Source organism: Coregonus clupeaformis, chromosome 15 (genome assembly GCF_020615455.1).
Source record: "Coregonus clupeaformis isolate EN_2021a chromosome 15, ASM2061545v1, whole genome shotgun sequence".
NCBI classification, from domain to species: Eukaryota; Metazoa; Chordata; class Actinopteri; order Salmoniformes; family Salmonidae; genus Coregonus; species Coregonus clupeaformis.
In genome coordinates this window covers 18,303,601-18,329,050 of record NC_059206.1, presented here as the reverse complement: position 1 = coordinate 18,329,050, position 25,450 = coordinate 18,303,601, and the positions used below count along the sequence as shown (strand labels likewise).

The 25,450-nt window shown below is 43.5% G+C and overlaps 2 protein-coding genes across 3 annotated transcripts; one reads left to right on the top strand and one right to left on the bottom strand.

Moving 5' to 3' along the window:
- Window positions 1-7,497: 7,497 nt before the first annotated feature.
- Window positions 7,498-11,221, bottom strand: LOC121582243 (transmembrane emp24 domain-containing protein 2-like). 2 transcript variants are annotated; one of them, XM_041897917.2, is made up of 5 exons: window positions 10,844-11,221; window positions 10,029-10,221; window positions 9,840-9,857; window positions 9,339-9,446; window positions 7,498-9,182 (listed from the first exon to the last, which is right to left on the bottom strand). In XM_041897917.2, the coding sequence occupies exons 1-5, from the start codon at window positions 11,021-11,023 to the stop codon at window positions 9,058-9,060; spliced, it is 624 nt and encodes a 207-aa protein (XP_041753851.1). In that variant the 5' UTR covers window positions 11,024-11,221; the 3' UTR covers window positions 7,498-9,057. The 2 variants fall into 2 exon arrangements, with proteins under 2 accessions (XP_041753851.1, XP_041753852.1); XM_041897918.2 differs by lacking the exon at window positions 9,840-9,857 and having other exon boundaries at window positions 10,844-11,218.
- A 99-nt stretch (window positions 11,222-11,320) lies between these two features.
- Window positions 11,321-24,997, top strand: LOC121582242 (tyrosine-protein phosphatase non-receptor type 11). The gene is made up of 16 exons (XM_045225023.1): window positions 11,321-11,540; window positions 12,887-13,009; window positions 13,253-13,447; window positions 13,585-13,777; window positions 15,477-15,596; window positions 15,736-15,849; window positions 15,982-16,078; window positions 16,225-16,322; window positions 19,569-19,727; window positions 19,906-20,037; window positions 20,141-20,295; window positions 20,382-20,449; window positions 20,570-20,721; window positions 20,816-20,946; window positions 21,621-21,720; window positions 21,836-24,997. Exons 1-15 carry the CDS (start codon window positions 11,527-11,529, stop codon window positions 21,688-21,690), a joined length of 1,821 nt encoding a protein of 606 aa, XP_045080958.1. The 5' UTR covers window positions 11,321-11,526; the 3' UTR covers window positions 21,691-21,720; window positions 21,836-24,997.
- Window positions 24,998-25,450: the final 453 nt, after the last annotated feature.

Genomic DNA, 25,450 nt, shown 5'->3' with positions numbered 1-25,450 from the left:
TTTAAGCTCTGTGATGTCACGAGAGGCTGTGTCCTGGAGGGACGTTACATCCCCTGAGGTGGCTGCAAACCCAGACAGCTATGGCTCCATCTGCTGGTATGGTCGGGAACTCCACCCCTCTATGGCCAATCTTCCCACGCAGCTGAAACAAATGAGGAGCTGATGAGCTGAAGGTTTGGGAAGGGAAGAGGACACAGTCTCCAACCTGGGCTCTCTGGAGGACAAGAGTGCTGCACGTCCACTTCCATGAGGAATATAAGGATTTGGAGATACTTACCTTTGGGAAATACTCACCTTTGGATATATGCACCTGTGGAAATACGTGAGAGACATTTGGAAGGACTTTTTGCTGGGTTGGCCACTAGCTGCAACGTGGACTACAGTAAGGCTGGGGAAAAGTTATCTGAGCGAGTGAGAATTATGATTTTGGATGTGGAAGAGACATCCCTGAACTGTTAACCCTTAAAGAGCCACAAGAGAACAGAATTTTGTTATATTTTCGTTAATTTCCCAAGACCTATAATAAAATCCTTGTTTTGTTTGAACCTTGTCTCCTTGCACTACTTGAGCAACCCCAGCTGAAAGCTGTGTAGCCTCTCGTGACGTCACAGATGGTGGAGAATACGGGCACGCTCAAGCGTTAATAGTGCATGTCGAGGAGGGATACCGAAGGTTTGATCACCCAGTTTTCCAAGTTGGCCGTAGGCTCCCCTCCCGACTGGAAATGGAGGACATATTGAAAGCCCTTGTTGCTGGCCAGCAAGCCCAGATGCAAGCAAACGTGGCTCTCTTGGAGGAGCAAAAGAAAGCCAACCTTCTGAAGGCAGAGGAATTGCAGTTGCAGAGACAGATGGTTGTCCAAAATACCCGCCCAATAAAGGCAAGTGACTTTATATCTAAGATGGGAGCTACCGATGACATTGAGGCATACCTGCATGCATTTGAGGCCACGGCCACTAGGGAAGCCTGGCCCAAGCAACAGTGGGTTGGTCTGTTAGCCCCCTTTCCTAACCGGGGAATCGCTGAATGCTGTCCGGGACCTGGGCCCTGACCAGGTTACTGACTATGATGCCCTGAAGTCTGAGATCCTCAGCAGATATGGACTCACAAAGTTTGGTATGGCCCAGCGCTTTCACAGCTGGACCTTCCAACCAGACCAACCTCCTCGGGCGCAGATGCATGAACTTGTCCGAATCGCAAGGAAATGGCTGGATCCGCAGAGGAATACAGCAGCGGCGGTGGTGGAGGCCGTTGTGGTGGATCGTTACCTACGCGCCCTGCCTTATGAGGCAAAACGGTTCATCAGTCAACAGGCCTTGACCACGGCTGATCTGACCGTGGAAGCTGTGGAAAAGTACCAGGCCACAGCGGAGATGCTGAATGCTTCCCGAAAAAGACCCCAGGAGGCGGCCCCACCACAAATGGGAAGAACCCGTCCAAAGGACCCCAAGGTCTCGAACCCAGCCACGTCAGGACTTATCCCGGCTCCAGGGGGAGCCAGAAACCAGGCGGGTCCAAGAAGAGTACACCAGGAGGGGGAAACTCGACAGTGTTACCGGTGTGGGGGAGATGGGACATATCTCCTGGCAGTGTGGGAAACCAGCCGAGGAACCTATGCCCACTGCGGAGTCCTCCAGCTCAGCACCCACACACCGTTTTGCCTCGCTCTTGGGAGTCGTAGATGGCGGCCCAGATCGACCCCCCACCTGCCCGGTAACTGTGAATCACCATGATGTGGAGGCCTTACTGGATTCTGGTAGCCGGGCCACCCTGGTGCGTAAGGATTTGGTGGGCCCAACGTGTCTGACCCCGGGGAAAGTCCTCCCAGTTTCCTGTGTCCATGGGGACACCAGAGAATACCCCATTACTGAACTTACAATGACCAGCACCCGGGGAACCATACACACGACGGCGGGGGTGGTTGATTCCCTCCCCGTCCCTGTCCTAATTGGGCCGAGACTGCCCAGCCTTTTACCCACTCTGGAGAGAGTCTCAGGAGAGGATAACCCGAGTACCTCGGAAACGGAGAGGCAAGACTCATCCTGGGAAGGCTCCCGGTGCAATCCTCCGAGTTACTCACTCCCGCCCGGGCTCTGATAGGGATGGCAGGTGCCCAGACCGACACAGAGACGGAGCTACAGAATCTGGACAAAGAACTGTCTGGTCTGAAGGGGACCGCTGAGAGGTATCGTTTGTTAAAGCAACAGTTAGACATGAAGACAGAAGAGTTAGATGTCCTCCAGGCTAAACTCCAACAGAGCTCCTTCCCTAAGCAACAGGAGGAGCTGGAGAGGCTGCGCAGGACCATCGAGGAGTGTGAGGAGACCCTGCGCAGTAGTAAGGAGGTCCAGAAGAAGGCAGAGGAGAAGTACAAGGTGTTGGAGAACAAGATGAAGAATGCGGAGGCAGAGAGAGAAGGAACTGAAAGCTGCTCAGCAGAAGCTAAACTCTGCTAAAACCAAGGCTGATGCGTTCAGTAAGAAACTCAAGGAGAGACAACAGGAGGCTGAGTCCCTGGTCCTAGAGTTGGAGGAGTTGAAGAGAGAGCAGCCTGGCAAGCACCACGGCAATGCGGACGCCCTCTCCCGGCGTGATGCCTTCTTCGCTGCCTTTACCCGACGAGGACGTCGGTCCCGAGGAGGGGGATGTGTGATGTCACGAGAGGCTGTGTCCTGGAGGGACGTTACATCCCCTGAGGTGGCTGCAAACCCAGACAGCTATGGCTCCATCTGCTGGTATGGTCGGGAACTCCACCCCTCATGGCCAATCTTCCCACGCAGCTGAAACAAATGAGGAGCTGATGAGCTGAAGGTTTGGGAAGGGAAGAGACACAGTCTCCAACCTGGGCTCTCTGGAGGACAAGAGTGCTGCACGTCCACTTCCATGAGGAATATAAGGATTTGGAGATACTTACCTTTGGGAAATACTCACCTTTGGATATATGCACCTGTGGAAATACGTGAGAGACATTTGGAAGGACTTTTTGCTGGGTTGGCCACTAGCTGCAACGTGGACTACAGTAAGGCTGGGGAAAAGTTATCTGAGCGAGTGAGAATTATGATTTTGGATGTGGAAGAGACATCCCTGAACTGTTAACCCTTAAAGAGCCACAAGAGAACAGAATTTTGTTATATTTTCGTTAATTTCCCAAGACCTATAATAAAATCCTTGTTTTGTTTGAACCTTGTCTCCTTGCACTACTTGAGCAACCCCGCTGAAAGCTGTGTAGCCTCTCGTGACGTCACAGCTCTTATTTCAGTCTCCTGCGTAGTAATTACCCGGTGAATCCCTGATCATGAGGAAGGCCCTCAACAGAGGAAGGCCCTCAAAATTGTCAAAGACTCCAGCAACCCTAGTCATAGACTGTTCTCTCTGCTACCGCACGGCAAGCGGTACCAGAGTGCCAAGTCTAGGTCCAAAAGACTTCTCAACAGCTTCTACCCCCAAGCCATAAGACTCCTGAACAGCTAATCATGGCTATCCGGACTATTTGCACTGCCCCCCCCAACCCCCACCCCATCTTTTTACGCTGCTGCTACTCTGTTAATTATTTATGCATAGTCACTTTAACTCTACCCACATGTACATATTACTTCAACTACCTCAACTAGCCGGTGCCCCCGCACATTGACTCTGCACCGGTACCCCCCTGTATATATAGCCTCCCTACTGTTATTTTATTTTACTTCTGCCCTTTTTTTCTCAACACTTTTTTGTTGTGGTTTTATTTTACTTTTTTATTAAAAATAAATGCACTGTTGGTTAAGGGCTGTAAGTAAGCATTTCACTGTAATGTCTGCACCTGTTGTATTCGGCGCATGTGGCCAATACAATTTGATTTGATTTGATGATCCGTCTCTGCTGGCTGTTTGTGATACTTTGGGTGCGTTCGTAAATTCACTCGTTATTTAGCTACTCCGATTTCAGAGCACTCTCGTCTGAGTGTGCCAGAGCGCAGAATAACTGATGCATTTACGAACGCGCAACACCCGTTGAATATGACCGGTGTCAGTAAACGTCGGCAAAAAAACGTAATTAAATTGTTGCCAGCAGCACAGTTACCATCACCAACGCTCTAGATAACATAAAAACAGTCTAGGGCGAGTAAAATGGTCAGTGAGGTGTTCTCTCATTTGTCTGGAAGTAGCTATCCAGCTTTAGCCAGTTAGCTTGGGTGCTTGACTGCCGTTGTGAGGTCAGAACGCTCGGATCAACCCTACTCCTCGGCCAGAGCGTCCAGTGTTCACTCTGAACGCTCCGAATTTACGAATGGACAATCTGACATTTACCAAACCACACTTTATAAGCCACGTTGTTGGTAGGGACACCATCCAATTTGAAGCAGTTCTTCTATTGTTGATAGCTGGGGAATTTCAAGGATGAAACGTGCACAACAGATTGACGAATAGATGCCCAATAAACCCGCATCATTCTCACAAATGTATCCCACTTTTTACAAAGTGTTTCTTTTGCATGGAGGCATACTCACATTTGCTACACCGTGCTACCACACAAAGCTTGGCCATCTTGCAGAATAAAAATGCAATTGCTAGCTCTATACTACTAACTACTATTTTTTGTATTTTATTATTAACAACAAATCAATACAAAAAGTACAGTGTGGAAAAAAAGTATTTAGTCAGCCACCAATTGTGCAAGTTCTCCCACTTAAAAAGATGAGAGAGGCCTGTAATTTTCATCATAGGTACACGTCAACTATGACAGACAAATTGGGAATTTTTTTCTCCAGAAAATCACATTGTAGGATTTTTAATGAATTTATTTGCAAATTATGGTGGAAAATAAGTATTTGGTCACCTACAAACAAGCAAGATTTCTGGCTCTCACAGACCTGTAACTTCTTCTTTAAGAGGCTTCTCTGTCCTCCACTCGTTACCTGTATTAATGGCACCTGTTTGAACTTGTTATCAGTATAAAAGACACCTGTCCACAACCTCAAACAGTCACACTCCAAACTCCACTATGGCCAAGACCAAAGAGCTGTCAAAGGACACCAGAAACAAAATTGTAGACCTGCACCAGACTGGGAAGACTGAATCTGCAATAGGTAAGCAGCTTGGTTTGAAGAAATCAACTGTGGGAGCAATTATTAGGAAATGGAAGACATACAAGACCACTGATAATCTCCCTCGATCTGGGGCTCCACGCAAGATCTCACCCCGTGGGGTCAAAATGATCACAAGAACGGTGAGCAAAAATCCCAGAACCACACGGGGGGACCTAGTGAATGACCTGCAGAGAGCTGGGACCAAAGTAACAAAGCCTACCATCAGTAACACACTACGCCGCCAGGGACTCAAATCCTGCAGTGCCAGACGTGTCCCCCCTGCTTAAGCCAGTACATGTCCAGGCCCGTCTGAAGTTTGCTAGAGTGCATTTGGATGATCCAGAAGAGGATTGGGAGAATGTCATATGGTCAGATGAAACCAAAATATAACTTTTTGGTAAAAACTCAACTCGTCGTGTTTGGAGGACAAAGAATGCTGAGTTGCATCCAAAGAACACCATACCTACTGTGAAGCATGGGGGTGGAAACATCATGCTTTGGGGCTGTTTTTCTAAAAAGGGACCAGGACGACTGATCCGTGTAAAGGAAAGAATGAATGGGGCCATGTATCGTGAGATTTTGAGTGAAAACCTCCTTCCATCAGCAAGGGCATTGAAGATGAAACGTGGCTGGGTCTTTCAGCATGACAATGATCCCAAACACACCGCCCGGGCAACGAAGGAGTGGCTTCGTAAGAAGCATTTCAAGGTCCTGGAGTGGCCTAGCCAGTCTCCAGATCTCAACCCCATAGAAAATCTTTGGAGGGAGTTGAAAGTCCGTGTTGCCCAGCGACAGCCCCAAAACATCACTGCTCTAGAGGAGATCTGCATGGAGGAATGGGCCAAAATACCAGCAACAGTGTGTGAAAACCTTGTGAAGACTTACAGAAAACGTTTGACCTGTGTCATTGCCAACAAAGGGTATATAACAAAGTATTGAGAAACTTTTGTTATTGACCAAATACTTATTTTCCACCATAATTTGCAAATACATTTAAAAAATCATTACAATTCCTACAATGTGATTTCCTGGATTTTTTTTTCTCATTTTGTCTGTCATAGTTGACGTGTACCTATGATGAAAATTACAGGCCTCTCTCATCTTTTTAAGTGGGAGAACTTGCACAATTGGTGGCTGACTAAATACTTTTTTTCCCCACTGTATATATACAAAGGTCATTTGGGCTAGGGGGTACAATATCACATTACACAGGGACCTTAAGGGACATACACACATTTACAATTCTAACAGCTATTTTGTTTGCAGAGTATTTAAATGTCTTAAAATACAGTTCCATTTATTTTTGTAAGGTAAGAAAATGTGGTGTTTTGTTTGTAAATGTACCTTTGTGACTATGAAATTTGGCCAAAGAAATAATGAAATGTATTATATAAAAATTGTTTCAACTTATTTCTATCGTAGGTAAAGAATCCAAGCAGTACATTTCTCCATAATAGTGTAAAATCTTCATAAATGTGTTCAATTATAAATCTACTGATGTCTTGCCACAGATTTCTTACATGAATGCAATGTCAAAAAAGATGCAACACTGTTTCTGGGTGGTCATTACAAAAGATACAATGGATTTCTTTAATTTTTTTTTTTTTTTTTACTTCTTCATTGGCAGGATAATATTTATGAATAATAAAAATAAATACAAAAATCCTTGATTTTCTTAGCAACATCAAACTTTTCCCCAACAGATATTATCAATAAAACCATTCCAATAAGGAATGACATAAGGTATAGATACAACATCCTGTTGAAACAAGGCTCGTACAGCTCTATTGTTGCTGAATGGCCTAAAAAAAACATATCTTAACCTACCCACAAGTATTTCCTCACTGTGTGAGGGCGATGTGGGATTGTTTCCGATGTTAGAGCTGATTTGGAGAAAACCCCAAACCCAACTTTTAGAACAATATTACAAAAATTGATTTAAGAGTTTGTAATTTGGGAATGCTTCCTTGGGGTGCTCTAAGTTACTATTATGTGTTTCTGGCATTAAGAAATAGCTGCTACATGCCCTTTCACACATTGAGTAATGAGTAGGTTCTCCATATAAAAGGTTATTGAGTAGGAGTCTGTGTTTTCACATGCAAAAGTCATTGCTTTTGATAAAAACGATGCATCAACCTTCCCAATGAAAACTACTTTGAAAATTCAAAGATAATTTATGGAAAAGCGATATGTTTCTGAACGACCCACCATGCTGCCTTGAAAACAACATGACCTAATGGCACATATTACTGTTCGAAATGAGAAGGGAACTCCTTCCTCACCGCTTTTGCTGTTAATGTCACGGGCCAAAGACCGGTGCCCCGTGGCTTAGCATAATCTAATCCGCCCACCCACACCCCAATAGTTGTAAACATATTGTTTTTAACCAATAAATAAATTGCAAGACATTAAAAAAAAATTAAACAGCATTTTAAAGTATCATTTTTGTTGTTTTATTAAACCTGGATCCACAGACAAGCATCTTTCTTAAAGTTTACAGATCCATTTAGCGGAATTTCATTGACGTACAGGGGTCACTTGATCTTATTTCTCCTCAGTAACCACTCCAGTCTCACGGTGACAGTTATTCCTGAGCTCATCAGATCATGTAAAGTACAAAACGGACTGAGGCATATTCAGTAAGATGCAACATTTATGGTGTTGCAGATATATATGTAGTGTATAGATTAGACAGGATATACCTACAATTCATCCTCTAACATGTGGAATGAAAAGCCATGTCCATTCTATACATAAACATTTCTACATTCTGAATGTTGCACCCCACTTAATATGCACCAGAAAATTAAAAGGTATGAAATTAGAGCCCCATCCAAAAACCCAAATTACAACCAGTCTAAAAACAAAATGGAGGCAACTACCTAGCCTCAGCAATCATATCATAGTTTCAGACCCCCACCCATACTCATAATTTACTACAGTGTTCTTCATTCCTGATTCTCTGCACCTACAGGGGTCCAGGGTTTTGTTCCAGCCCAGCTGTAACAAACCTGAATCAACAAATCCAGGGTTAAATGATTCATTGTTTATTTGCATCAGGTGTGTTAGTGATGGGCTAGAACAAACCCTGTACACCCAGTGGAGCCAGGTTAGAGGAATGCTGACCTACTATAACCCATCTGTGGTGTAATGGGAGTAGAAAGGTTTTCCCTGCACTGTCCATATACACAAACATTCAGAAGCATTATGTGCTATGGATCTATATATTTATAACTCAACAGCAACAGGAGCAAAAACATCTGCTTCCCAGACAATAAAAATCTTTCAGATATTCAGCAGGATGAAAAATTCAGAAAGTTGCAGATAGAATTATGATCTATAGAGCAGACAATTCTTTATTCTAGAGGCACATTTCTACTTGAATGTTATGTGACATTTCGCTCTCCTGAACAAGCCCTAAGTATCTCACCTTGAGCTGATGCATTCTGCATACTTTATATAAACTACTTTGTCAGATAATTTACAACGGGGTCCAAACAATGGGTCAAATATGGGATACATTATTCACTGGTACTGTCATCATTGCTTAACTATTGGTGTGCATCTCTCGAATACATGTCCTGGTTTTGTTACTCTATACAGCCCATCCACTGACCAGATACAGACAGGCAGACAACCTCCCTAGCCAATGTATGGCTGATCATGCAGTTGACCAAGCTGCGTGGAGTAATCCATAACAAATCATTTGCTTCCTCAGTGATGAGAAAATCAAACTTAACATCATCAACCCTAAGATCTTTGAAAGGCCTCGAGTTCAAAACGCATACAACAGTAACAAGCACATCGATAAGGATGGGAACAACAAAGGGGTAACAGGGTAAAAAAAAAAAAAAAAAAACATAAGAGATCCAATTTGTACTCAGACTTTTACTGAAATCTGACAGTCTTATTTCATGGTGTGACTGATTGCCATCTCTGTGTTGGAGACAACAGTGGAACAGGAAGTCACAGGGGGAAGGTTTTAGGTGTTACACCACTCGCCGCACTTCGAAGAACCTCTTCAGGTAGTAGATCTGTCCCAAAGTCATGGCCACCAGGACCAAGGCTTCGAAGAACGACCAGAGAACCACCCTGCTGTTCGTGTTGTCATTGACTGGATGGAAAGATAACCATGACTTAAGTTCAAGACTGGCTGTCAGTACTGACACTGTAGCACACACATAACAATTAAGTTAATGGGTACTTAACCACAGTCCATTCCGACACTATTTGCTTTCACGTGCTGTTTCATATGTGGTGTGTAACTCACTGGCTCTGTGTATCCTCTCCCGGACCTCCATGTACTCCTGCTCATGCTTGACTGCTGTCATGGCAACCGCCAGCTCATTGATCATCTCCTCTAGCTTGTTCTGGTGGGCTGTAACAGAACACACAACCAACCAATCAGGAGCTGCATAGAATCAACAACATTCTAGTGAAAATGGCATGCGTGTTAGACTGAACAATAAAGACATGTTACTCCCAAACAAAGATGTGCTTTGTCATTAAAACACTCCACAAAAGTACACTATTAGTCTCTGTCTTGAAAGTCTGAAATCATGCACACAACATATTCCAGCACCTATAAATTGTGAGTTTTTATTTGGGTTTTTTAGGACAGATCTCACATCATTCCCAGGCAACATGTACTAATTTAACTAAAGTAGTGATTTGTGAACATTAGATTGCACTGGAAAACTCATTCAACTCAGGTTAGAGGAAACCGAATGCATTTGGGCAAACATAGCTTCAGATGAGGCCTGAACCCTACCATCCCAACTCTCTCCACCTGGGGGAAGGGGAAACAGTCCAGCACAGTCAAGAGGATAGAGAGAAAGAGAGAACAACAGCACCATAGAGAAATGAGAGGAATAGTATGTGAAAACAGAAATGTGATCATCTGTTAAAGCAATTAGCAAATTATAAAGAATAGAGCTTAATTCACACAAATAAAGTCTACCTTCCGTCTCCATGTCTTGTCCCTTGGGTGCCTCTCCGATGTCGATGGTGAACATGACGATCTTCGGTGTCATGGTGGACATCTTGTTGCTGAAGCAGAACTTGTAGGTCCCGTCCATGTGAGCTGCTACTGAGTACTTCCCACTGGACTCTCTGTCTCCTTTGTAGATCTGCTTGCCATCAGGTCCTGTTATCTACACAGGCAACAATATAACACAAATATTTTACAACTCATGGTGCAACATAGTTGTGGTGTGCTGTCGTTCTAACCAAGATTGCAAAAATCATCTGGACCGTTGTCGCAACAAATATATATTTAATTCAGTGGTTGGGGGATTGGGGTGGTCTGCACCACATTGTAGCAAACACTTGACATCTTGGCTACTTATAAAATCCACTAAAAAGATGGATCTCATTTGCATTGCTAAAATTGTGAACTATCTGGTGGAGAATGCATGTGGTGGAGCAGTAGCTATAGTAAACTGTTAATTTAATGGGGGGGGTACCTGTTTCTCAAGTTCTGTTAAACTGACAGCTGTTTCAATGACAGCTAGCAGTTAACAATACTCCTGGCTGTATCATTCATTAACAGATCAGTCACTTACTAGCTATTTACCAATTTAGCTAACAATTGATCAAACAGGCAGTGGGTTGACTTTAAACTACACAAAACATATGTAGCCATTCAAAAATAACAAGTATGACTGGCTTGTGGTGAGCAATTATTCGCCATATTCGCTAACGTTAGCTAACTACTCGCCACCTTCTTTGCGCAAGTGAAACCAAATCCATAAGGAAGCCCAAATGGAATCTCACCTCAACGTCAATGTCCAAAAAGCCTCCTTCGGCAACTTCAAACATCAGGCCCATCTTGGTTCCTGAGTTGGCCCGCTCATGGAAGCACTCATCGGCATGAGCGTCTATGCTAACGAAGTAGCCGGACGCTGTGGAGGACAAGACCGCAAAAAGGACAACGATCTCTGAAGCAGTGAACATGTTTATGTTTTAGCTAGCGTTACGTAACGATTGTAGATTGTCTGTACTCCCACGATTTCAAACCCACCCTAAAATTGCACATGTATCGTAGCAGGAGGCTCAGAACAAGCACAAATTATAGAGGATGAGATTGGAAACTTCCTTGCTAGCTTTCAGTTAGACTGCCACGTAAGGATTTAAACGGGAAGCAGCGAGGGTCACATTTTGACAGAACTAAGCGATTGAAAAATCGGCCATCCATTCAGCGCGTGCGCAAAAGGAAAGTGTATGTTGTGTCGCATGTCTGGTGACGTTTCAACAGTCGACTAGCTCTGAAGTCTCCAGGGCCGAGGCCGAGGCCTAGGTACTTTTTGTTGCCGTAAAAATTTCTAACCAATCCCCATGTTTTTGTGCCCGTTTTGAGCGGGGTCTGGACCTTATGAGGCATTTTCGCTCGGGGTAGATTGCGGAAGAAAACCACAATAGTTGGAAAAGGCAGCGCGAGGAAACAAGGATTGGAAAAAATGACATCTCGGAGGTAAAGACTGATCATGGAAAACAATCTGATGGTAGTTAGCTAGCTAACTAGCCTGTCGGCTAACATTAGCCTAGAACTGTTTACACTTTCAAGATCATCCCAGTGATTTAATGCATGCGATAATCAGTTAACGACCTTATAATACAAGTCGTATTTGACAAGGATGTGCCTTGCCGGTATTTTGGAGTCAGTAGTAGTAGTAGTAGTAGTAGTAGTAGTAGTAGTAGTAGTAGTAGTAGTAGTAGTAGTAGTAGTAGTAGTAGTCAGCATTAGCTAGTAGTAGTAGTCAGCATTAGCTAGTAGTAGTAGTAGTAGTCAGCATTAGCTAGTAGTAGTAGTAGTAGTCAGCATTAGCTAGTAGTAGTAGTAGTCAGCATTAGCTAGTAGTAGGAGTAGTCAGCATTAGCTAGTAGTAGGAGTAGTAATATGAATGAGGTTTTAAAGGTATGGGGCACTCATTATGTAACAAATATTGACATTCAACACCATTCACCTCGATAGCTGTTGTAGTAGTAGTAGTTAGCTAGTTAAGTTCTTTATTGGGCAATGCAATGGGCATCTGTGAAATTGAAGCTATCTTTGAATGTGAACTTTTTACATGCTATCTGCCCCAGATATGCGCCATTCACGCTGTTTGGAGACATGGTATGCTCAGCTAACAATTGTTAACAAGTTAGCGAGAAAATCTAGTTAGCTAATGTTAACTACCATTGGGGGAACGGAGTTCACTGTCAGTTCCAGCTGGGGGGTGTCAATGCATCTGGTTCAGTTTGGAGGACAGGTCTGTTATTCAGAAAGATATCCAACATAATTATAGACAGTGAATAAATAGAAGTTTAATATCACTCAATTCTCACATGCAATTTCCCCGGATAAATCACGATTTCCTGATCATCCTCACATCCTTTAGTCATACATCATTGACATTGACCCTCCCCCAAATCAATATCTTCTTTCTCCAGAATTACATTGTTGTGCCCATGACATCTCTGAATACAGACTATATTCAGGCCACATATGTTCTCTAGTCTAGGCTACCGGTGAACTCTGTGATTTATGATGGCTTGTTATCTCCCCAAGGGTAAGTCAAGGGCCCTGATCCCAGCTGGGAAGGTGACTCACTGGCATTTACAATAGAGTTATGATGAAATCCAAATAAAAGTCTAGACAGGACAAGGACAGGTACCTTCATGTTAAATCTGGATGTGGTGTAGTCCATGAATCTGTTGTGGCTGGAAACATTTATTTGTATTTATGCTGTGTAACCTATTACCTCAAATGCACTTAACTAGCTAGTTTACCTGTGATGGTGGTGGTGGTGGTGATGATGTTGTTGTGGTGTTTAGGTGGTTCCACCCCAACATAACAGGGGTGGAGGCTGAGAATCTGCTGCTGACCCGGGGGGTGGACGGGAGCTTCCTGGCCCGACCCAGCAAGAGCAACCCTGGAGACTTCACCCTCTCTGTCAGGTGAGTTACTGTAGCACCAGATCACCAGACACTAGAGCTACCGTAGGCTGGGTTAACACTGATATATAAAAAAGGAGTCTATTTAGTTTAGTTACGCCCAAAGCATACAAAGTAAACAAGAAAATGCTTTCCCCATTATATTGTATTATAAATGATTAGGCAAATTGAAGAGAACATTTCACCATCGCCTGGGTGGGGTGGTTCATGGTTCCCTTTCTATTCTTCCTGTGTTCCCTTGGGCAGACGTAATGGAGCGGTCACCCACATTAAGATCCAGAACACGGGGGACTACTATGACCTGTACGGGGGGGAGAAGTTTGCCACCCTGGCTGAGCTGGTTCAGTACTACATGGAGCACCACGGCCAACTCAAGGAGAAGAACGGAGACGTCATCGAGCTCAAATACCCCCTCAACTGTGCTGACCCCACCTCTGAGAGGTGATTGCTGACACTGGCACAACATGCGTGTTTGTGTGTTTGTCTCCTGTTTGTCTATGTGTATACCGCTCTAGCCTGCTTGTCAGTAGAGTTCTATAAATTGTATTTCTCTGTGTGTGTGTGTGTGTCTCCCCCAGGTGGTTCCATGGTCACCTGTCAGGCCGGGAGGCTGAGAAGCTGCTAACGGAGAAGGGGAAGAATGGTAGTTTCCTGGTCAGAGAGAGCCAGAGCCACCCTGGAGACTTTGTTCTGTCCGTCCGCACCGGTGACGACAAGACAGACAGCAACGACGGCAAGCCCAAGGTCACGCATGTCATGATCCGCTGCCAGGTATAGTATCATTCACTCTTTTTGTGCTTTACTCCTTCCCTCCCTCGATCAAAACATGGTTCACCTCCCCGTCCTTGGACTTTTATGAATGAGGTTTTAGAGGTGAATGGTGTTGAATGTCAATATTTGTTACATTATGAGTGCCCCATACCAATAGGCAGAAGTTGGGATACTATGAGTGGCCCGGAATGTTGTGATAAGGTTGTGATACTGACATAAATACAGATAAGGGATATTACTGGCATAATGTGTGACCTGTTTGTCTGGCCTTGGGTTTACAGAGAGCTGAGAACTAAGCAGCGATAATGTGGCCTTGGATGTGGCGTATGCCACGGATACACTACATGATGTCTCCAGGAGCGTTTGGAACTGCCGATCGGTGGTCAAGAACGGCGAGTTCATCTCAGCCTTTGCTGCCCTTCAGTCCCTTGACTTTTTGGCCCTGATGGAGACATGGATCAATCCTGAGAACACTGCTACTCCAGCTGCTCTCTCTTAATCTGACTACGTGTTCTCTCATAGTCACTCGGCTCCATCATTTCCTCACATGGTCTCTCCTATCATTGCTATGTGGCTGACACTCAACTACTTTTCTCCTTCCCCCGTTCTGACACCCAGGTGGCGACAAGCATCTCTGCGTGCCTGGCAGATATCTCAGCTTGGATGTCGTCTCACCACCTCAAGCTCAACCTTGACAAGACTGAGCTGCTCTTCCTCCCAGGGAAGGCCTGCCAGCTCCAAGACCTCTCCATCACGGTTGACAACTCCACGGTGTCCCCCTCACAGAGTGCAAAGAACCTTGGTGTGACCATGGACAACACCCTGTCGTTCTCTGCAAACATCAAAGCAGTGACTCGCTCCTGCAGGTTCATGCTCTAAAACATCCGTAGAGTACAACCTCACCTCACACAGGAAGCGAGACAGGTCCTAATCCAGGAACTTGTCATCTCCCGTCTGGACTACTGCAACTTGCTGTTGGCTGGGCTCCCCTTTTGTGCCATCAAACCCCTGCAATTTATCCAGAACGCCGCAGCCTGCCTAGTGTTCAACCTTCCGAAGTTCTCCCATGTCACCCTGCTCCTCCGCACACTCCACTGGCTTCAAGTCAAGCTCTCATACACTACAAGACCATGGTACTTGCCTACGGAGCTGCAAGAGTAACTGCCCCTCCCTACCTTCAGGCTATGCTCAAACCCTACACCCTAACCTGAGTACTCCGTTCTGCCATCTCTGGTCTCTTGGCTTTCCCACCCCTATGGGAGGGCAGCTCCTGCTCAGCCCAGTCCAAGCTCTTCGCTGTCCTTGCACACTAATGGTGGAACCAGCTTCCTCCTGAAGCTAGGACAGCAGAGTCCCTGCCCATCTTCCGAAAACATCTGAAACCCTACCTCTTCAAAGAGTGTTTTAAATAATCCCACAGCCACATCTTTTTTTATACTAGCACTGACTGCTGACAGCTTTGCTGATTTTTCCTTTATTGAGGAAAAATTTACTTACTATTACTGAGATATGTGGTTGTCCCCTCTAGCTATCTTAAGATTAATGCACTAACTGTAAATCGCTCTTGATAAGAGCATCTGCTAAATTACAAAATAAAAATGTAATGTTCAAAATAGTCAAAGAACCTCTCACATATCTCTTCAGGTGAAACATCATCATAATGGGATCATCACCAGTAAGTTCTGTTTGTATTCCTCAGCATGACCTGAAGTATGACGTGGGTGGAGGAGAGAAGTTTGATTCTCTGACAGACCTGGTAGAGCACTATAAGAAGAACCCCATGGTCGAGACACTGGGCACAGTGCTGCAACTCAAACAGGTATTTATTCAGCTTGCTGTCTCTGTCATATCTCATTCTCCAGATCTTGATAAATGTGCTAAGGCCCTTTGTCTTTCAGAAGCATTATACGATCCATTGATTGCTTGTAATTCTAAACTTGTGTATGTTCTCTCCCCAGCCCCTTAACACCACTCGTATCAACGCAGCGGAGATCGAGAGTAGAGTGAGAGAGCTTAGTAAACTGGCCGAGGCCACGGACAAGGTCAAACAGGGCTTCTGGGAAGAGTTTGAGGTAAAAAAAACACGTCATTGCATTTCAAAATATATATTTAATGTGGTATTGTTCTCATGTCAGGAAAAGTTTTTATACAGTTATACGTCCTGAAGCTGTATATTCTATGTCCTCTGTCTTTCTCCCTCCCAGACTTTGCAGCAGCAGGAGTGTAAGCTGCTATACAGCCGCAAGGAGGGACAGAGAGCAGAGAACAAGAACAAGAACCGATACAAGAACATTCTTCCCTGTGAGAACACACACACACAAATCCTCCCCTATTTACATTTGAGTCATTTAGCAAATATGACCATTGACTGAGCACCCTGTTGTTGCCGTGTGCACTGCCTGGATATTAGTCTGATTTAAGCATGACTCACTCCCTCTCTCCTCTAGTTGATCACACTCGTGTGGTGCTGAACGATGGGGATGGATCTGAGGCTGGGTCTGACTATATCAATGCCAATCTCATCATGGTAGTAATGGACATCATGGTAGGCAAGACAAACTTATTTTTCACGATTTCAGTTATATTGAAATCGATCAATGATAGCACAATTTTGGGCTCATTCAGTAGTTTTTACCTGATTTTAAGTAGAATCCTGTTGAAAAATAATGTTTAAAGTACCATTTATAGTCCTAAAACGTAAGTTGACAATGATACTGTTGCTGTTTCCTGTTGTCATGTATTTGTGATTAATAGCCAAGTGTCAACACCGGTTTTTAATGTACAAATTCATCATCTATATGCTGAAATAAGTCTGATATGTTGAAGACCAAGACATACAAATAACTCCCTACAAACAAGTGTCACACTTGTGTTCAGATTACTTGTATTTTGCTAAATTATTACCAGAACTGCTCACACACCAATATTTCACTCCAGACTGAAATTGATGAGCTTGTTCTACTGTAATCAATAGCGCGCGCAAGTTGATCACTCACATCGATATTGTATTAAAATCAATAGAACTTGGACAATAATCACGGCGACATATTTGTGCTCTTCTAAAAGACAAACCACAACTAACTTGGTTATACTACATACAGTTGAATTCGGCAGTTTACTTACACTTAGGTTGGAGTCATTAAAACTCGTTTTTCAACCACTCCACAAATTTCTTGTTTACAAACTATAGTTTTGGCAAGTCGTTTAGGACATCTACTTTGTGCATGACACAAGTAATTTTTCCAGCAATTGTTTACAGACATATTATTTCACTTATAATTCACTGTATCACAATTCCAGTGGGTCAGAAGTTTACATACACTGTGCCTTTAAACAGCTTGGAAAATTCCAGAAAATGATGTCATGGCTTTAGAAGCTTCTGATAGGCTATTTGACATCATTTGAGTCAATTGGAGGTGTACCTGTGGATGTATTTCAAGGGCTACTCAGTGCCTCTTTGCTTGACATAATGGGAAAATCAAAAGAAATCAGCCAAGACCTCAGAAAAGAATTGTAGACATCCACAAGTCTGGATGATCCTTGGGAGCAATTTCCAAACGCCTGAAAGAACCACGTTCATCTGTACAAATAATAGTACGCAAGTATAAACACCATGGGACCACGCAGCTGTCATACCACTCAGGAAGGAGACGCGTTCTGTCTCCTAGAGATGAATGTACTTTGGTGCGAAAAGTACAAATCAATCCCAGAACAACAGCAAAGGACCTTGTTAAAATGCTGGAGGAAACAGGTACAAAAGTATCTATATCCACAGTAAAACGAGTCCTATATCGACATAACCTGAAAGGCCGCTCAGCAAGGAAGAAGCCACTGCTCCAAAACCGCTATAAAAAAGCCAGACTACGGTTTGCAACTGCACATGGGGACAAAGATCGTACTTTTTGTAGAAATGTCCTCTGGTCTGATGAAACAAAAATAGAACTGTTTGGCCAAAATGACCATCGTTATGTTTGGAGGAAAAAGGGGGTATCTTGCAAGCCGAAGAACACCATCCCAACCGTGAAGCACGGAGGTGGCAGCATCATGCTGTGGGGGTACTTTGCTGCAGGAGGGACTGGTGCACTTCACAAAATAGATGGCATCATGAGGAAGGAAAATTATGTGGATATATTGAAGCAACATCTCAAGACATCAGTCAGTAAGTTAAAACTTGGTCGCAAATGGGTCTTCCAAATGGACAATGACCCCAAGCATACTTCCAAAGTTGTGGCAAAATGGCTTAAGGACAACAAAGTCAAGGTATTGGCGTGGCCATCACAAAGCCCTGACCTCAATCCTATAGGAAATTTGTGTGCAGAACTGAAAAAGCGTGTGCGAGCAAGGAGGCCTACAAACCTGACTCTGTTAAACCAGCTCTGTCAGGAGGAATGGGCCAAAATTCACCCAACTTATTGTGGGAAGCTTGTGGAAGGCTACCTGAAACGTCTGTCCCAAGTTAAACAATGTAAAGGCAATGCTACCAAATATTAATTGAGTGTATGTAAACTTCTGACCCACTGGGAATATGATGAAATAAATAAAAGCTGAAATAAATCATTCGCTCTACTATTATTCTGACATTTCACATTCTTAAAATAAAGTGGTGATCCTAACTGACCTAAAACAGGGAATTCTTACTAGGATTAAATGTCAGGAATTGTGAAAAACTGAGTTTAAATGTATTTGGCTAGGTTGTATGTAAACTTCCGACTTCAACTGTACCTGTGGATAGATAAGAATCTGTAGTAGCCATTTGTCAACTAGATGGCCAAAATGAAAAAGGAAAGTCAACACTTTTTTAAAAACTGGATAATTTCAACGAATCATCACCTACATAGTGACAGAGGTTGGCTTTCATTTGAGTGATAGCTTGACTGTCAAATCCATGTATTTGTTTGCTGCCAGTGACTTTTATACATAGAGCTCAGAATTATCTGTGTCATTTGAGTTTGAAAATTACCGCTGTGTTCCAAGTCTTGCGAAGGACAGGTGTGTATGATAAAATCAATTGTACCAAACCAAAGATATGAATCTGTTTTAAAGAAATCGATTTAGTATCATCTTGATGACTATAAACTTGTATATTTACATGACCAATCTGAGGTAAAAAGGATGTGTAATTCCACACTATTTTATGTGGTGAAAATGCAAGCTTGTGTAAGGTAGTAACACAAACTTTCCACATTAGGGAAATTAGGGCAATGTCAAATTTGATATGGCAAAATAATTAAAATGCAAAATTAATTCAACATGTAAATTTAGGATGAAAGTATATTTTGCCCACTCACAAACTATTACATCTGTTTCTCACTAATTTAACATTTGGAGAGTTTAATAATGCTCTTAAAGATAATTTAACCGGGCGCTCTGTACTAGAGCTTCCACAGTGTCTGTGCAGCAGGCGGAACCTTTGATGTCCCTAATCATGGTAAACTCACTTTATCCTGAGGGGACACACACACCTGTCAGACACAGTAAATTACCTCATGGTAATCTCTACATACACATAGACTCAGCTCTATTTTAAACTCAGTCTGCAATTTCCTGTATGTGACAGCTCTACAAAAAGCTTATGCCTATGCAAGCTTACCGTACCAGTTTGTGCTGGATCTTGTCTTTTTTTGTTTTTATTCAGAAAGTGTGTGGACTGTGGAGTGTACTGCTAGCTAACCGATGTGTGCTACTTTGCATTGCACCTAGTCTGCTTTCCTCTGTCACAGTGTGTTCCAATCCACACTACATTCAACACAGCTCCTGTCTCTGTAGAACTCTGTATTCTTTCTCTCTCTAGCCGGAGTTGGAGTCGAAGTGTAACAACACAAAGCTGAAGAAGTCGTACATCGCCACGCAGGGCTGTCTACAGAACACCATCAGTGACTTCTGGAGGATGGTGTTCCAGGAGAACTCCCGGGTCATCGTCATGACTACCAAGGAGGTGGAGAGAGGAAAGGTAACTGGCTGACTGGTTCTCCATTTCGAGCATCTCTGAAAACCAGAAGAGCTGCTTCATAGGTTTATCAGTGTGCATTTTTGCTGAAGTTTTGGAGCAGAAGTATTGATGTCAGTAGACAAATGTTTTCTATTTGTATGTTTTATTTGGTCACCACGTGTGTGTTGTCTCCCTGCAGAGTAAGTGTGTGAAGTACTGGCCAGACATGTCGGCTCTGAAGGAGTATGGAATCATGCGTGTCCGCAACGTCAAAGAGACGTCCGCTCACGACTACATCCTGCGAGAACTCAAACTGTCCAAGGTTGGACAGGTGAGAGGAGGGGACTGTGTTTTTGGAAGTGCACCTTATGGGTGTGTGTTGAGTGTTGACTGTGTGTGAGCGTACGTGATACTTAAACGTGTGTGTGTTCCAGGGTAACACAGAGCGGACAGTGTGGCAGTACCATTTCAGAGCGTGGCCGGATCATGGTGTCCCTACAGACCCCGGCGGCGTTCTGGACTTCCTAGAGGAGGTCAACCTCAAACAGGAGAGCATTTTAGAGGCTGGGCCCATAGTGGTGCACTGCAGGTACACACACACACACACACACACACACACACAAGACAGTTGTGTGTATTGTTGCCATCTAATTCCCCCTCTCTCTCTCTTTCCAGTGCTGGTATCGGGCGGACAGGAACATTCATAGTGATTGACATCCTCATTGATGTGATCAGAGAAAAAGGTGAGTGCAAATGCATAATCTATTTGTGCTTTATGAGATCGTCTCCATAAAGAAAGCTTCTGCTTCGTTCAGACCCCATGAGTGTCTGTGTCTACTGTATAACCTCTTCTGTGACTGTAGGAGTGGACTGTGACATAGACGTTCCTAAGAGCATCCAGATGGTTCGTTCCCAGCGGTCTGGGATGGTTCAGACTGAGGCCCAGTACAGGTTCATCTACATGGCTGTCCAGCACTACATTGAGACACTGCAGAGACGCATAGAGGAGGAACAGGTGTGTGTCCATGTGTATGTCTGTGTGTGTTTGTTTGTCAATATGGTTGTAAAAGTATTTCTCTAACCTTCTCCCTTCCATCTGTCTTTAACAGAAGAGTAAGATAAAGGGGAGGGAGTACACCAACATTAAGTATTCTCTGTCTGACCTGACGGGTGGAGACCAGCTGCAGAGCCCTCTGCCTCCCTGCACCCCCAGCCCCAGCCCCACCCCCACCTGCACAGAGTGAGTAGCTACCTACTACGTTGTGGTAAAAAGTACCCAATTTTCATACTTGAGTAAAAGTAAAGATGCCTTAATAGAAAATGACTCAAGTAAAAGTGAAAGTCACCCAGTAAAATACTACTTGAGCAAAAGTCCAAGTATTTACCTTTTAAATATACTTAAGTATCAAAAGTAGATGTAATTTCTAAAATATAATTGAGGATCAAAAGTAAAAGTATAAATCCTCTCAAATTACTTATATTAAGCAAACCAGATGTCACCATTTATTTTTTATTTACAGATAGCCAGGGGCACACTCCAACACTCAGACATAATTTACAAACGAAGCATGTGTGTTTAGTGAGTCCGCCAGATCAGAGACAGTAGAGATGACCAGGGATGTTCTCTTGATAAGTGAATTGGACCATTTCCCTGTCCTGCTAAGAATTAAAATGTAACGAGTACTTTTTGTGTGTCAGGGAAAATGTATGGAGTAAAATGTACATTATTTTCTTTGGGAATGTAGTGAAGTAAAAGTTGTCAAAAATATTAATAGTAAAGTACAGATACCCCCCCAAAAAAAATATAAGGAGTACTTGAAAGTATTTTTACTTAAGTACTTTACACCACTGCCTACTACCAGCTAATATACTGTGTGTGTGTTTTCTCTTTTCTTTCCCTGCGTGTGTGTATAGGATGAGGGAGGACAGCTCTAGAGTGTATGAGAACGTCGGTCTGATGCAGCAGCAGAAGAGCTACAGATGAGATTCACCTTTGACCCCCACGCTGTCCCAGGTAACTACAGGAGCTATGTCTTGAGTTCATTTTGTGGTTGGGCCTTTTGCGCCTAACTGTTACTTTTTTTTGTTATAAACGACCGGAATTCTCTCTCTCCCTCTGTCCCTCCCAGGAATCTGTTTAAAAAATTTGCCAGCTGCACCTGAACGCCTGAGACGTGATCACGATGACTACATGGAAACGAATAACCTAAAATAACTAAAAACTAAAGTCTGAGAGAGGTCTATGAGAGAACCGAGACTAACGGAGGGATTTTGTTCCCTTCTTCCTCTTCTCCTCGTTCCCCCTCTCTCTCCAGGAACAGTAGACCTCTAGTCCCCTAAACCACTGTGATTATCTGGAGCTTAATGACAGAACTTAATAACAAGCCTAAACTAAACCTCAGCCTGCGTTTAGACCTTCTCAGACCAGACCCAGGCTGAGATTAGCAGCACTCCGCTCTCAGCTCACCAGAGGGAGAATAACCTAGCTTACCTGTTCTGTTTGTCTTTGTTCCACCCTCTCTTCTTGCCATACATTTTTCTTTGGTCTTTTTTCTTATTAACCAAAGGAAAGAAACGCATCGATAGTTTGTTTATTGGGAAGTAGTGAGATGAGTGAGCCCTTCTCAGAGTTGAGAAAAAAGGCCTGTGCCAAAATGGTTTCATCCAACATCTCGGCCAATCAGTGGTCTCCCTCTGCCCGGTTAAACCAGAGTGGGGGGGACACACTGTTTGCAGAGAAAAAAGGGATATTTCCAGTGGTAATATTGAGTATCATGTTTTCATTGTTTTGTATCATGTATTCTGTTACTGAAGGAAGACTTCTGGGTATTGTAGTGATGTCCTTTTTTATCTTCACCCCCCCTCAAACTAGAGTCCCAATAACTTCCCAGTGGATTTCTATTCAGGATGTTGGGGAGGATTTTTTGGTTGCCTTTTTAAAGGCATATTTTTGTTGTTTTTGATTACATGTTTTTGTTGACATGTTTTTTGTTGTTGCCTCACTGTGATACTCAGTCTCCCTTGGTTACCATTCCCAAACTCGCACCCAATGTCCTTAACGCCGCATTCCCATAGCAACGTAACAGCTACAGCCCAAGCCTTGTACCCTGGGTGGAGATGGCGGCTAGAACTCCCAGGGTGCCTTGTGTTCCCACTAAGCACTAATGTGGGGTCTGAGGGTTGTTGTTCAGTTGGTAGTTTCTGGAGGTGAGGTGAGGTCGCCTCGCTCCATACTGTTTGTAAGTGCTGTTATGACAACAAACAGAAGAGTTGTCTACAGCACAGACAGTTGGAGACGAGGCTAGAGGTTCATCCCAGGCTCTTCTGTTCCAAAGTTACTATGGACACTGTTTCTGGGGTAACTTGTTGTCTATGCCAGTCCGCCTAGCAACAGGCATCGCCATTGAGATGCGGCTGCCCCAAAAAGTTTTACATTATTTCTTTTTTTAAACAAACATAATGATACTATTACATTTTGTGTTTTTTCATTTCTGTTCTTTTGAAAGATGAATGCCTATTGTGTGCTTCAAAAGCACCACATGAACTTAATTTTCTCTGTTTCGAGAAGCTACCGCACATTTTTGATCTCTGGCAATTTTAGTTTTCTTTGTCTTTGTTGTCATGGAAACTACAGGTCGACTGTTGGCTGGATTGAACTTGATAGGTTAAAATGAGTGCCTGGTCACTCTCTCTCACACACACACACACAATTGCAATCAGTTGCAATTCCTTTGTTCTACATTTGTGTTTCACAGTTGAACATGCAGTTTCAGTCTCTTTATTATTTTGCTAGGTGCATCACACACATTACTTTCTCAAACTGTTGTCCAGATGAAACTAAGTGCTTATTGTCGACTACAGTATTCTGGAAAGGGTTGTTCCCAGGTTGATACATTAATGTAATATATAATGTGTTTTGTATGTACTTTATCATGGTAATAATGCATCTACCCACTTCATTTCAAATGTGTAACATAACGTTAGTTTTTTCGCCAACACACCCCTCCCCTTCTACACATTTGATTACTGTTTAAAGGTCTTTTTTTGACACAGCTCATTCCCTATGTAGTGCAGTGCACTATTAATGGCCAGAGCCTTATGAGGCCAGAAGTAGTAACCTTTATAGAGAATAGGGTGTCATTTCAGATCAGCCCTTTAGGTAATGCAGGGAGTTGTCCTGATCTACTGTATGTCCAGGGTTATGTTCTCATTCATCCCCCTTTTCCCCAAAGTGTGCACTTGTTCACTCCCCCTCGTTGTATTTAAAAGTATTGGATTGGTCTGTGTAAGTTTGCCGTCTTGGCAACGAGGGAGGTCTAGAAAGTTCCTTTTCTCAGCCTCTCTGGGGCTCCAGGTACAAGTTACCCCTAAGCACTGATCTAGGATCAGCTTTGCCACCCCAAGACATAACCTTAACCATTAGGGGAAAACATTTAAAACTGACTTTAGATCAGTGTCTAAGGGCAACTTCATCCTGTTCTGGGGAGCAGTTGTACTTCTGAATGGTTCGTTTGTTTCTCTGCAGGGTGGAGACCCTCCATTGACTGAGTTAGGGGATCTTTAGTATCCACTGTACTGTGTGTAGTGAGCCTGTTCATTGTACTGTAGGGTGTCTGTGTGTGTGTGTTTGTCGGACACTAGTCTGTGGCGTGCTTCTGGTGTTTATGTATCGTGGTGTGTTGAGATTTGTATGTGTTAATTTGTTGTGTGTGTGTGTGAGAGAGAGAAAGAGGGTGTGCGTGCAAGTGTGTGTCCAGAGAATACTGGTGTTACAGCTTCCTGCTCCTCAATGCCTGGTCTTCTCTTCTGAATTCTGTTGTTTTCCTCTGATCATGATGACATTTATTATTCTCTTGTTTCCTGTTTTTTTTCTGTCACGTAAAGCATTTACATGCATAGATGTGCCTCCCTATGCATATGTATTACATGTGTTGGTTATACTCTGAGAAACCAGTGCTCTTCAGTCTCACCTCCATACTTAACAACCTGAGAACACTTTAATGTGAACTAGCATATGAAAAATGTTGAACTCAATGCAAACAAACGAAACAAACTATATTTTTTAACTTGTATATTGTACATGAATATCTTGTAGAGGAGAATGTACTTACTTAAACATATCTAATTGCCAATAAGATAAACTGTCTGTGTAATCTAATAGCTCTCTACCCTGTGTCATGGAGTTGGAGCTTTCTCACAAAGCTTAAGAGGTTTATCGTATTTCATTGCAGGTAACCATGGTAACTTTCTTGATAACAATAATAAACGGCAAGCTCATGCCTCAAAACGTCTCCCTCCTGTTGTTATTGACACTCCAATTTAATAGAACGACATCACACTGCACAGTCAGTCAGTTACACACTGATTAAAGCCTTGAAGCCGTCAAGCTTCACTAATGCATTTACAAGGATGTCATTTTAGGTTGGGGCTCGTTCCTACAGAACCATGCAGCCAAGTTGATGAAGCCCCCAGCTAAGTGGCAGTGTAGTGCCAGCAGCAGAGGTCTGACCAAGGTGCATTCATTAAAGAAACAGCACCTTGATGCTAAAGCATGTTGGCTTTTAATGATAAAGTAGCACTTTCCACTAATTATTTTCTCAGAGCTGCTGAGTACAGCACAGCAGCTCTTGCATTTAGCTGTGGAAGCCTGCCAGCACTGTTGAGCAACCATTGATCTTGTGGTGTGCCCAGTTTCCAGGACTGTGTGTGTCCGTGCCTGCACGCGAGCGAGCCCCTAAGAACTG